This window comes from Neofelis nebulosa, chromosome 7 (assembly GCF_028018385.1).
Source record: "Neofelis nebulosa isolate mNeoNeb1 chromosome 7, mNeoNeb1.pri, whole genome shotgun sequence".
NCBI lineage: Eukaryota > Metazoa > Chordata > Mammalia > Carnivora > Felidae > Neofelis > Neofelis nebulosa.
The window spans coordinates 137,023,246-137,037,214 of NC_080788.1; the positions used below are offsets into that span (position 1 = coordinate 137,023,246).

The window sequence follows — 13,969 nt, forward strand, 5'->3', positions numbered from 1 at the left end:
CATCCTTGCTGCACCCAACATCCCCAGGCCCCCATGAAACAGGGGAAGAGCCTTGCTCCTCAACGCCCAGGCTCATGCCATGGAGGGCACCCCACTCAAAGGGGCATCCCTCTGATGTTGAAGCCTGCCAGGAGGCAGGCAGCCCAGAGCACACACAGACTCCCTGGGAGTCTCCAGATCCCAATGTTGGGTGCTCCTCCGTTCCCGATCTGGGGGAGCCCCTCCCTGAAACAGCACACTGTGGGTTGGGAGAAGTGGGGGGGGGGGCGGAGACAGGGAGGTACCCATGTGTACATTTTGGAGCCAGACTCAGACAGCAAGACTGAGGGGTGAAAGCTGCCCCCAAAGGCACCGACCCCATACGTTGGCAGGAGGGAACTCACTTGGACCTGGAACACCCACTGCTTCTCCTGTGCCCCGGCAGGCTCCATAGCAGCTGGTTCCCTAATAGTTCACCCGACAGGTGCAGGGCAGCACGTATGGCAACTCCCTCATTCCCCCGCGACCGCTATGCCATCCCCACGTGCAGACACTCAGAGAGGCTGGGTAATCTGCCCCAAGTCCCACCGCTGGCAGTGCCCAGAGCCAGACCCGCTCCCAGGTCCACAAGATTTCAGAGTTCTCTTGTGAAGACAGAAGTGGTTTCTTCCCTGCAGGCTGACCTTTTCTGCATCAGGATGGTCTAATCACACTAATGATGATTAGAGTCATCCTTCCATCCAGAAAACTGCAAGGCACTGACCAACAGAGGAACCAGGTGCTAGTGAGAAGGGGCAGGTGGAAGGCTGGCAGGCAGGTGCCGAGGGGAATGTGGGTTCTGGCGACATGACTCTGGCTGCTCTGAAGCATTCCAGCTCCCTCCCAGCGCCTGGCATGGAGCACATCCCTGGCCCAGAGCCCAGGCAGGCCCAGGCAGGGATGGCTCCCCAAGGGCAACCAGCCTTACGAGGCGGCTGACCTCTGCAGCAGGCCGCGATTTCCAGGGGCTGCCCCCACATTCCTTCCCACGGGCAGAGGCACACCCTCGGCCCAGCAGCTTCCATCACACCATGTACCATATATCACCCTGACACTTTCTATTTATAGGCATATAAGCGTCGCCACAAATGTATGCCAGGGAGAAAGACCACCACGGAACTCTGCTTCCGGGCACTGCTGGGGAGCTGTCCAGGTTTCATCCTAAGGTCTCGGGGAGCACTTCTGACTGGGTCAGACTCTCCCCACGGGGCCCTCAGGATGGGCGCTGAGTCTACTGCCCAGTGCACCCTCCCCGGTGCCAAACAGGAAGGCCCCCAGGCCGGGCCGTGCCTGTAAGGGAATGAAATGCGGACGATGGGGTGGGGGTGGAGGGAAGCCCTGAGGGCAATGTCCCAGTGTGGTTCCAAAGACAGCAAGGGCAACCCAATGGAGTCCCTGCCTGGCCACCTGCTCCCCTTACCCCCGGAAGGCCTCCTCTGCTTATGGTCCTGCACTATATCTCACCGGTGCTATGTCTCTGGGACTCGGTCTCTACCCCCCGGGGCAGGGTGCACATCCTGTGCGTTCTTCCCCGGGCACTGAGTGGGGCTGGGAATGCCCACGGGGGAATAAAGGAATGACAGAGAGGGTGGAGGAATCCCCACACACTGGCAAGTAGAGTGCCGCTGCCTCCCCCACTCCCTTCTAAATTCAGCAGGACCAGCCGGTCTGTGAGCAGCTGGCAGGGACACCACATCTCCAGTGAGCAGCACTCAGAGGGGCCTGGGGCAGTGGCTGGCACAGAGCAGGTGCCCAGGGAGCTATCGACACTGATGAGCCAAAGGTTGGAAAGTCAGACAGGTCAAACTGGGACGTGATGTGACTTGCTGGGGCTCGCGGCGGGCAGGCAGACCCCTGGCACACCCATCCCGCCCCTGGGGACAGGACAGGCACGGGGAGAAGCTGGAGACCACGCACAAAGCCACAACCAGGAGCAGGACAGGGAGCCAGAGCAGCAGGTGTGAGATCTGGCACACAGACCCCTGCGGGCTCCCAGAGAGACACTGTGAGCTGGAAAGGTGGGGGCATAGGGGGAGATGGGGACACAGGGCAGTCAAAGCTTCCACTCACCTCATGAGAGTTGGTGCCATGAGCCACTCTGGTTTTGCAAACTATGGAGCAGGGAGAGAAAAGCAGAGAGAAATCAGTGAGGTTATTCTCCACAAAGCCTGACTCGCGGTACAGGGAGAAATTCTTGACCCTCCAGCAGCCCGTGGGGATGAGGTAGCAGACACGCGGACTCAACAACGGCCAGCATCTGCACTCAGGCATCTGGACAGACACTGCCAGGCCGGCAAAAGAGCACCCGCCGCCCACACCACCTGATGACCCGTGACCGCTGAGTGCTGCAAAGCCCTCCCTGGTGGCCATGGCCTTCACGCATCCCAGGGAGCACAGACAGCCCCCCATCCCCACCCGGCCCGCGGCCTGGCCAGCCTGCGCAGCAGGGCCTGGGCGTGGTACGCACTGAAGGGGAATGCCAGGCCGTTCTTCTCCAGGAGCCTCATGGTGTCGTCTCCGCACAGGCTGGTGAGCTCCATGAAGGGTGGCGAGCAGATCCTGTCATCTGGGGACGGCAAAGAAGCCCACGTCAGCATGCCTGCCTACTAGCCCCTGGGCCCACTTCCTGTGACAGAGCCACCTCCCCAGGGCCACGCTCCACAGCCCTGCTCTCCTGAGCAGACACCCCCAAGTCCGCAGCGAGTGCACGCGTACACACACACACACACACACACACACACACACACACTGACAGTAATGGCAGCATATTCTTCAATTACATTTCTTTTTTCTTTTTTAATTTTTATTTGAGAGGCAGTATGTATGCATCTGTGCATGTGAGCAGGGGAGAGGGGCAGAGGGCGAGAGAGAGAATCCCAAGCAGGCTCCACCCCAGTACAGAGCCCGACTCAGGACTCCATCCCATGACCCTGGGATCACGACCTGAGCCTAAATCAAGAGTCTGACACTCAACCGACTGGGCCTCCCAGGCGCCCCCTTAATTACATTTCCTAACGTTTCCATAATTACAAAACCAGTATGTGAGGAGTGTAAAACTTGACTCAAAAAAAAGTAAGAACCACACGCGTTCACAGATAAGACTATGACAACAAACTTCTCAGCCTGAGGCATATACACATTTTATGCCCGCAGAACTTTACAAGAGGATCCTGTTTTGCGGCCCAGATTTTCTCTCAGCAAACCATGAGCATTGTTCTGGTTCAACAGAGGCTTCTCCCACCGTATGCCTCATCGGCTTAACAATAACTGCAGGAGTGGTGCCACGTGCTTAGCTCCTGGCACATGTCTAGCACCGTGCAGAGGACTTTGCATGCATCACCTCTGAAGTCTGCAAAATAATCCTTTGAGAAGGAAGCTGACGTCAGGGAGATTAAAGTGCATGCCCAAGGCTACACAAGCATTCCTGTGCCTGGGGACACAAGGGCCCTCACCCTCTCGCTACCTAAAGGACACATCTCATCAGCCACCTGCCTGCCAGGTCTGGCCTCCTGACTCTCTCCCTCCCTCTCTCCCTTTCTCAAGCACACTCCGCACCCTTCTCCAGCCTCCTGCAGACACACTCCAGCCCCGGCCTTGCCCCCCTGCCAACAGCTTCTCACACCCTGCCTTTCCTGAGTCCCCGGGCTCAGAGGGGTGCCCATCCAGTGGGTTCTCGGCATGTTTGGTTTCTCTGAAAAGCTCTGGATGCTGGGTCTGCTCTGCTTGTCCGGACGCTCCTGGTGCCAGGCACTGAGCTAGGCCAAGACAGATTATTTGTGGGATAACCAAAGGTGCTCTGACGCTCTCTACTGATTGCTAAATTACACTACTGGTTTGTTATTACTGCTTCTTGTCTACTCCCCTTCTCAGACCAGGCCAGCAGCTCCTCAGGAGGTGGTGGGACCACCCTGTACTTCTGGGCACAGAGGCCAGGAAAGGCCGAGCGTTAGTGAGGGGGTGGTGCCCCCCTCCCCCAACTTGGAAACCAAACCAAAAGTAAACAAGCAAAGTGGCTTGTTTCCAGGAGCTTCTAGCTACTTGGCTGGCTAAGGTCAGTACATTAAACCAAGGTTTAAGATCCAGCCTCATATAGCTCATAAAAATGAATGCCAAGAATTACACAGGGCATGTTAAAAATGTTTCTACCCGCCCCTCCTTCCCCCCACCAAATCCAGGCTCCAAACTGGCGCAAAATTGTCGGGTGTTGGCAGATTTCAGGGGTTGCAGGACTTCTTGGGGACCACGGGAGGGTGGTCTGGGGGCAGCGTCTGCTGAGCCCTGGCAGACAGTGCTGCAGGCCTTCCAAACACAGAAGTCCTTTAATCCTCAAATTGCTGTGGTGGTGTCTCCATGGGCAGAGGCCAAAACAGGCAGCCTGCCCCAAGTCACATGATGGTCAATGACAGAGGTTCAAAGGGCAGGCCAGGAAAAGAGAAGTCAGGAAAATCAGGGTGGGGATGTACTGGGGCTGCGTCCTGGCTCTCAGCTGTAAGCCACTACCTAAATAAGGCCCCATTTCTGCACCCCCAGCCTAGACTCAAGAGCTGGGGTGGGAAAGCTTGTTGCTGCAAAAGCACAGCCCCTGCAGCCCAACCCGAACAGAATGTGACACTCAAGGCCTCAATCTGCAGTAGACAGGGGCTCACCTGGTTTGACTGGAGCCCGGAGCCCCCTTGGCCCACCCCCTCCCACAGGAAGATTCAGAGATCCCTGGGGCCCAACAGGCCACCTCCTGTAAGAGCTTCCAGACACCCCATCACCAGATTTTTCAGAGCAGATGCCTCTGCCTGGCCTTTAGATTTGCCTTGCAATATCCCTGTCAACGTCCCCTCCCACCCCAGCCTACCCAAACTTCTACATGTCACTGACAACAGCCAACTTCTCAATAAACTGCACTTGATATGTGCCAAACAACACAGTCTACACAGCAACTCAAGCCCCTTCACAAGAACCCCATGAGAAAGTACTGTCACTCCCATTTTACAGAAGAGGAAAATGGGGTACGGAGAGGCGAAGCTCCCCGCCCAGAGTTACACAGTGAGTATGTGGTGTAGCTGGGGTGGGGGTGGGGGGGTGCTCAGACCTGGGCAGTTGGCTCCCTAGTAGAAATAGTGTCCATTCCATATTAGCAGGAGAAAGGACAAAGCTTTTATTGAGATGATCATCTCAACAGACTCAGAGAAAGCACTTGACAAAATCCAACAGCCTTCAGGATAAAAACACTGAGCAAACTAGGAATAGAGGGGAATTTCTTCACTGATTAAAGAGCATTTATAAAAACCACAGAAACATCCTACTTTGGGGTGAAAGACTGGATGCTTTCCACCTAAGATCAGGAACAAGACAAGAATGTCTGTTCTCGCCACTTCTATTCATTCAATACCATACTGGGTGTTCTCGCCAGGGCAATTAGGAGAGAGTGAAATAAAAAGCATCCAGACTGGAAAGAAGAAGTAAAACTACCTCTACATGCAGGTGGTATGATCTTCTCTATAGGAAATCCCAAGGAATCCACACACACAAACCCCAAAAACTATGAAGATAAGCCAGTTCAGCAAGACTGCAGAATAAAAGATCAACACACAAAAAACAATTATATTATATTTCTACCTACTAGCAATGAACAATCTGAATGTGAAATTAAGAAAATAAATCTACTTATACTAGCATCAAAAAATAAAAGCACTTAAGAAAAAAATCTAACAAAGACTTAAATGCTGGAAAAGACAAAATATTATTGAAAGACATTCAGGAAGATCTCAATAGATGGAAAGACGTCCCATGTTCATGGATAAGAGGTTTAATACATTAAGCTAACAACACTCTCACACTGATCTACAGATTCAGCACAATCCCCATTAAAATCCCAGCTTTCTTTTAGCAGGAAGTGACAAGTTAATCTTTAAATTCATGTAAAAATGCAAGGGACCCAGAACAGCCAGTATTGAAATCCTGAAAAAGAATAAAGTTGGAAGACTCACACTTCCCAATTTAAAAACTTACAATAAAACTACAGTAATCATGCAGTATGGTAGTGGTACAAGATCCGACATACACATCGATGGACTAGAATTGAGACACCAGAAAGAGAGTCAACTGCTTTTCCACCAGGGAGCCAATACAATTCAACAGGGAGAACAACAGTCTTTTCAACCAATCCAAAAATTGGATATCCATGTGTGAGAGAATGAATCTGGAACCCTACCTCACACCATACACAAGAACTGATTCAAAATGGATCATGATCTAAACTGCAGATCTAAAACAATAAAAACTCTTAGAAGAAAACATGAGTGTAAATCTTCATGACCTTGGATCAGGTAATGGTTTCTTAGACACTAAAAGCATAAGCAACGAAAGTAAAAAAAAAAAAAAGACAAATCTGACATCATCGAAATTCAAAACTTTTGTGCTTCAAAGGGCACTGTCAAGAAAGTAAAAAAGACAACCCACAGAATGGAGAAAAATATTTGCAAATCATGTATCTGATAATGGCCTAATATCCAAAACCTATAAAGAACTATTAACAAATAAACAATAAAAAGATGACCCAAATTTAAAATGGGCAAAGGATTTGAATAGAAAGTTCTCAACATAAGACATACAGATGGCCGGTGCGCACGTGAAAAGATGCTCAACATCATTAGCCTCAAGGAAATACACATCAAAACTACAAGGAGATCCTATTTCACATCTACTAGGATGGCTATAATCAAAAAGACAGGAGGGGCGCCTGGGTGGCTCAGTCGGTTAAGCGTCCGACTTCGGCTCAGGTCACAATCTTGCGGTATGTGAGTTTGAGCCCCGCGTCGGGCTCTGTGCTGACTGCTCAGAGCCTGGAGCCTGTTTCAGATTCTGTGTCTCCCTCTCTCTCTGACCCTCCCCCATTCATGCTCTGTCTCTCTCTGTCTCAAAAATAAATAAACGTTTAAAAAAAAAAATTAAAAAAAAAAAAAAGCCAGGAAATAACAGGTGCTAACATTGCCAGTGGGAATGTACGATGATACAGCTGCTTTGGGAAACAGTCTGGCAGTCCCACAAACAGTTAAACACAGAGTCACAGTGTGATTCCCAGATATGCAACCAAGGGAATGGAAACCTATGTCCACACAAAAACCTGCCCAGGAACGTTCACAGCAGCACTGGCAAAAAGTGGCAACAACCGAAATGCCCCTCAACTGATGAGTGGGTAAACAAGATATGATGTGCCCATTCAATGGGGTATCATTCAGCCAGAAAAAGGAAAGATGTGCCGACACGGGCTACAACATGACCTTGAAAACTGTATGCTGAGCGAAGGAAGCTGGTCACAAAAATCCCATATTGTGTGACTTCATTCATATGAAATGTCCAGAATAGGCAAATCTGTCTACAGTGGTTGCCAAGGGCTGGCGGGGATGGGGACTGATTACAAATGGGTACATTTCTTTCTGGGATGAGGAAAATGTTCTGGCCTTAGATAATGGTGATGGTTGCACAATTTGGGGAAGATATTCAAAACTATTGAACTGTATGTGTACTTTATTCAAAATTTTTTTTTTCTTTCAACGTTTTTTATTTATTTTTGGGACAGAGAGAGACAGAGCATGAACGGGGGAGGGGCAGAGAGAGAGGGAGACACAGAATCGGAAACAGGCTCCAGGCTCTGAGCCATCAGCCCAGAGCCTGACGCGGGGCTCGAACTCATGGACCACGAGATCGTGACCTGGCTGAAGTCGGACGCTTAACCGACTGCGCCACCCAGGCGCCCCTGTATGTGTACTTTAAAAAGGTGGATTTCGGGGCACCTGGGTGGCTCAGTTGGTTAAGCATCTGACTTCAGCTCAGGTCATGATCCCATGGTTTGTGAGTTCAAGCCCCGTGTTGGGCTCTGTGCTGACAGCTCAGAGCCTGGAGCCTACTTCAGATTCTATGTCTGTCTGTCTGTCTGTCTGTCTGTCTCTCTCTCTCTGCTCCTCCCCTGCCTGCTCTCTCTCTCTCTCAAAAATGAACATTAAAAAAACTTTTTTAATAAATTAAAAGGTGGATTTTATGGCATGTGCACTGTATCAACCAAAAGGAAACAACAAGAAAAATTCCCCAGCAGCAGCAGCTGCCATCTCTCAAGTGCATACTCCACGTACAGCGTCTCTTTTAAACCTGCAGCTCCCCCTCCCTCACCCCCCGTTGTCAGGTCCAGGGTGAAGTCAGACAAGGCCAAGGCAAGTGCTTCCCCCAGAGATGTTTGGGGTCCAGAGGAAAAGCAGAGACGAGACATTTCCAGTGAATGGGCCACATCTAGCATTAGGTCAGACAGCCCCAGTTTTCTGAAATCTCAGGCTGTGATGTGAAGCGGGGCCCAAGAGAGGTGGCACCAGGAAGGAGGGGCACACGCACACCGTCACGGTCTTCCCCCCTTCTCCCAACTTGGAGCCTGCTGACCACACTCTGAGCAGCAGGCACCACTGGGTGCCCACCCTGCTCTCGCTCCAGGGTTAGGTCTGGGACTGAGACTGGCCAATCACACTGCCAAGAAGGACCCATAGTCAGAGCTCAGTCACCAGCAAGAGGCAGCACCGGGTGAAGGCAGTCTTGAGCCTGCAGGGCAGAGGCTGGAAGGGACCACTGTCCACACCAGGCCATGGCTACTCCACGCCCCAGGCCTGTTCCTCTCTGGACTCGAGTACAGGAGACGACGATGTCTTTACTGCTTGAACCAGGATCATCCTGCGTGTCCGGGAAATCACACTGAATTAGAAACGACTACGGTTCCTATTTTGGGGTCAACAACCATTCGCCACCAGTGGCAAGATATGTGTCGTGTTGGGGCTCTGCTACATCATAGGAGCCAGAAATACAGCACTTAACAAACAGACGTGTCCACCCGCACGGAGCTTACATTCCCAGACAGTAAACCAGGCTGCTAAGTGAGATGCACCCCTAGATGGTGCTGGTGGGGTGCCGCAAAGCGGTGCCAGCAGAGCAGGGGCGAGGTCAGGGAGCAAGGTCTTGCTGAACAGAGACAAGGGAAGGTGAGCAGGTGGCAACGGCGATGCATCTGGGGTCAGTGTGCTCCCGGGGGGGGAGGGGGACCAGGCCACGGTAGCATCAGAGCCAGCGCCCTGATGGCAGCTGGCACGGCGGCCCCGCCTCGCGGGGCATGGCAACAGCAGAGGGTTCCGCCAGCTCTCCCGTGGGAAACTCGCAACATCACCAGCAGCTCTTCTCCCCAAAGAGAGACTGAAGACTTTCTAGAAGTCAGCCCTGGGAGCCCGGGAGGCTATTTCTGGTTCCCAGAAAAAGGCTACTGTTGCTTATTTATCTATCATCTTTATTTCTGGATGGGAGCTGGAAAGAGGCTTTTTTTAGTCGGATGGTGGGTTGTGTTCTGTTCAGAGCCGAAACGTTAGCCCCTGGGAAACTGAAACAGCGCCGTCCTCCCTCGTCTGCCACCCTCATCACAGAATGTGAAGCTGGAGGCCCTCAGAGATGAGCGAGTCCCAGCCATGTGTCCACACGTCTGAAGAGGAAAGAGAACAGTTCAAGGCCACACACAAGTTACCGGCAGACCAAGGGTGAGAGCCCAGGCGTCTTGAGTCACACCCGGCCTCACTCTGCCAGGTGGCCACGCTCTTATCTGACTACAGGCAGCTGCTACAGAACTACCAAGAAGGTAAAAGACCAATGACAAACAGGTGGATATAAGAGGACAGCTAGGGGTGAGACGGCACTCTGAAGCCTGACTTTGAACCTGGGGTAAATTGCTCATCACCTGTAACCTTTGGCAAGTTGACTAAACTCTGCTGGGCCTTATTCTCTTCATCTGTAAAATGGGAGCACTGTCTCCCTGGAGGGTTGTCGGGAGCCCTGGTACGTAACAGGTACCCTGCAGTGGCAAGGCCAGCTGGGGACACCCACAGGGGAGCAGGCCGATGCTGCACATGGCCACTGGTCCATGTCCAGCCTCCTGGGGCGTGTCGGGTGCCAGGCCCCGACCTCACTTGCTCTCTCGTGCACCCAGCGTGGTGCTGGCAGAGCAGTCTGTCCTCCCGTGGCTGCGAAAGACATCTTGGCAGGACCCTGGTGGTGGTGGGGAGACTGGGCACAGCTGTAATGGGACCCTGTCTTGGTTCCCTTCTCTTGGACAGGTGTAATTTCTTCACCCAGGCAGTATCTGATGCAAAGACCACCCAGGGGAAGGGACAGTCTCCGAGGACATGCAGGGCTGGAAGCCTCTGAAGCTTCTGTGGCGGGCAGGGCCCCACGAGTGAACAACGCCCAGGAGTTAGGGCTGGGCAGAGGGGAGAAGAGGCGGCAGGCAGCCAAGGAAGGGGACCCAGGGGGCCAGGAGCCTGCTGTGTGGCCCAGAGCAGTGGGACGACATCAGGAAAGTATGCCAGAGGAAATACCTATCTTTGCCAGCTCTTGTCTCCCTCTCTAGAAGGTCAGTTCTACAAGGGCAGGCAGGAGCTTCTAGGTTTTGTTCACAGCCATAGCCCAGTGCCTAGAACACTGCCTGGCACATAGTAGCTGCTCAACAAACACTTGCCGAGTGAGTGATCTGACCTGTGGCATGAAGGGGTCACTGTTGCCTAAGGCACAAGGCTGGCTCCTCGGGCGTCCGGGGCACATCTGGACAGACACGGGGCATGTGGTCGGCGTGTCAGGGCACCACCTGACCCACGTTCTGTACCTAGCCTGCGCACAGGCCTCTTGCCATCATGTCGTCACACCCCTCCACCTCCGGGCTTGTTCCACTTGGAAACAAGAAAGCAGTCACATACGTCCCTGCTCAGCCTGGCCTTGCGCCCTCTGAAGGACATCCCCTGCACAAGCATCCTCTTTACCTACTTTGCTACGACTGTGATCGGACTTGCCTTCTTAATTCTGATTTTCCCAAACACTGTTGCTGCCGCTGTCTTCCTGTGACTTCGCGTATCCTGGCTACCTGACTGGTGACGTTTATCCTGAAGTCATTTACATTTGTGCCAATGTTTCTCCACCAGACGTGGCTTTGATGAATGTGTCTCACGTAAGGATTTGTGCTTGTGGTAAGCCACTTCCATTGGCCAAATTCCCAGAAGTCACTTTCGGGGTCCACGGGAATCGCCGTTTCTGCGGTAACTGTTGTGCAACACTGAGCCGTTTCCCAAGAGGACTGCAGGTCTTTGCTGTGGCACCTGCAGTGAATGGTCTCGACCGTGCCCTGTCAGCCCTGGGTAGCCCTACTTTCAGAAATCTGGGAAGTGCCTTTAGGAAGGAGGACAGTGGGTGACGTGGGCAACAATGCCATCGCTGCACACATGGTCACTTGGGGGCCAGCGGGCTGCCTGGAACAGTGAGCAGGGCACGGAGACCGTGAGGCTGGCGTGGGGAGTCACTAGAGCAAAAGCTCTGAACTGAGGCCTGGAGACCAGTGTGCAATCCCAGCGGCTTCCCTGGGCCCCGGGCTCCGGACCGGCAGAATGGGAGTCATAACGAGCCGGCCCTGTCCACGCGCTGGCACCGCAGTGAGAACCGAGGACACGGAAAAAGTGCCGTGGAGCCCGCACAAGGCCAGGCAAAGGAGCCGGCCGTTCCAAGGGCCCCATCCGGCCATCTGTTCACACCTTCCTCGCACAGCTCCGGGCCCAGGTACCACCGTGAGCCGGGTGGTGGCAAGGGCCCTTGGCCGCCCCCTGCTCCAGACAGGGACAGAAGCAGAGGCAACAGAAGCACCCCAACCCCGTGGCGTGCTGGAGGCAAGGCCAGGAGAAAGCGCGTGACTCGGGAGTTCCAGCCAGCCGACCGGGGCTCCCCAACCTGCGGGAGAGCTGGGCTGCCGACGGGGCAGCGCCCCCAGGCCGGGCGCTAGGAAGCACGTGGCTCAGGAGGCAGACCTGTAACTGTGTCCTGGAGAGACAGGGAGGGCTCCACAGGAGGAGGCCACAGGGCCCTAGCCAAGGCGGGAAGAAGTTTCCATCTGGACAAACCCTCTTGCCTCAGCCAGAGCGGCCGCACCGACTCAGGTCCACCTTGCGGGCAGAACGTTGGCTCTGGGAGGGCAGGGGCTTCCTCCATCGCGTTCACGGCCCGACCCCAGTGAAGGGGCGGATGAGTGAACCGAGCAGACACTGGCCTGGGCTCCCACCTCTCCCAGCCCAAGAGAAGCAGCCCCTATCAAAACTCGGTTCCCACAGGACCAGCAGCATCTCGTCCCGGGGTCCTGCACACCACCCCCAGATGCTGCCTCTCAGAGCCGGGCTCCGTCCTGCCTCCCTGAGCCACTCCCCATGCCCAGGGGCCCATGTCCCAGGGCGGGACGTGGTCTTATGCAGCGCTGTCACTGGCAGAGCAGGCACAGGAAAAGGTTCAGGGGCAGAAGGGTCGGGTTCCCAATCCATTTTCTCAGAGCTGAGGAAAAAACAGTGCCCTGATGTCCCAGGCCCGGAGCCTTGCACATGCTGGTCCCCCAGCCCACCAAATCCTTTTTCCTAGCCCCTTCTCGGCCTGATGAACTGCTGCCTGTCCTCCTAGCCTGGTCAGGCCACCTTCTGTGCATCTAGGAAAAGGGCCCTTCTGCTGGCTCATCTCTTGGTGACTAATGATGTGCCGAACTTGGCACAGACTGGGCACCCCTGGACGGTCCGCAGGAGACACAGGCTACCTGGGTTTGAATCCCAGCTCCACCTCATGGGAGCTTTGTGACTCTGGCCAAGCAACTTTAACTCTCTGCCTCAGTTTCCTCGCTAGAAGATGAGGGCAACAGTACCTACTTCACAGGGCTGTCCCCCACCCCCCGTGAAACGGTCCGTAAGTACAGACTATATGTCCATACCTCGCCATAGTTGCAACAAACCTTTTTTATTTAACAAGAAATAAACTGTGACTGATACAGCTAAATTACAGATTACCAAGCGTGAGTGGCAGAAGTGAGGTGTGTTGGGGAAGGGCAGGCAGATCATATGCCAAATACATACCCCGACATGTCCACCATGACGCTCAGGGCCAGGGCAGTCATGGAAGACTGCCTGGAGGAGACCGTTACCACACACGGGGGCCCAGAAAGCAAAACGTGACAGCGATGATGAGCATCGATTCTGCAGCTGAGAGCCAGCCCAGTCCCTGCAACCTGTGCCACCCAGGCCAGGCCAGTGACCCTCTCTGACCCTTTCCCTCATCCGTAAAATGGGAAAGCAACACTGCCCACCTCCAAGCTGTTACAGACACTTGGTGAGGCCATATGCACGACGGGCATCTGAAAACACGTGAGAACCGGAGTTGGCCCTGTTTCTCTAGACATACCACCCTCCTCAGGGCATCTCTGCAGGCGCTTTCCCTCTGGGAGGGGAGGCACCACCCCAGGGTTGGGGCAGCTACAGTGGCCTCAGCCCGTCCTCCTGGGACCCTGACCAAACAGGTGCTGTGGACAAGCACTGGGGCTCCTTCCCAGCTGCCTGACTCCATGATCCTGGAGGCTGTGAATCAGGGAACCCCCTTCTTGGTACCTTCACCCCCATCACCATCTTCTCCCCACAGCTTCTGCTCTCCCCACAAACCACTGGACTTCTGGCACCTCGCCCGCCTTATTCACCGTCTAACCCAAACCACACATCGCTATCAGATCCTGGGTCATCTTTCTAAAGCTCCCACGTGTATACTGAGGCTATTCTCAGCTCAAGAATTGTCCATGGCTGACTCAAGTGGAAGTCCAAAGCCCTTCCAGGCTTCTGCAACTTGCCCCTGCTTACCTTCCTGTTACGGGTTGGACTGTGCTCCCCCACAATCCATACGCTGAAGTCCCAACCCCCCGTTCCTCCGAACATGACTGTATTTGGAGACGGGGCCTTTAGAGAAGTGATGACGTTGAAACAAGGTCATCCGGGCGGGCCCTAATCCAATCTGACTGGTGTCCTTATGAGAGGAGATTAAGACACAGACACGCACAGGGGGATGACCATGTGAGGACACAGGGAGAAGGCAGCCACCTACA

At 54.0% G+C, this 13,969-nt stretch overlaps 1 protein-coding gene across 4 annotated transcripts in view; it reads right to left on the reverse strand.

Annotated features, from left to right (window-relative positions):
- Positions 1-13,969, reverse strand: part of ITPK1 (inositol-tetrakisphosphate 1-kinase) — a 179,845-nt gene that overhangs the window by 19,310 nt on the left and 146,566 nt on the right. For all 4 annotated transcript variants that reach the window (XM_058740110.1, XM_058740111.1, XM_058740113.1 and 1 more), the window contains 2 exons: positions 2,486-2,584; positions 2,089-2,129 (listed from right to left, as the gene is read on the reverse strand). In XM_058740110.1, coding sequence (XP_058596093.1) covers positions 2,089-2,129; positions 2,486-2,584 — 140 coding nt within the window. The remainder of the gene's footprint in view (positions 1-2,088; positions 2,130-2,485; positions 2,585-13,969) is intronic.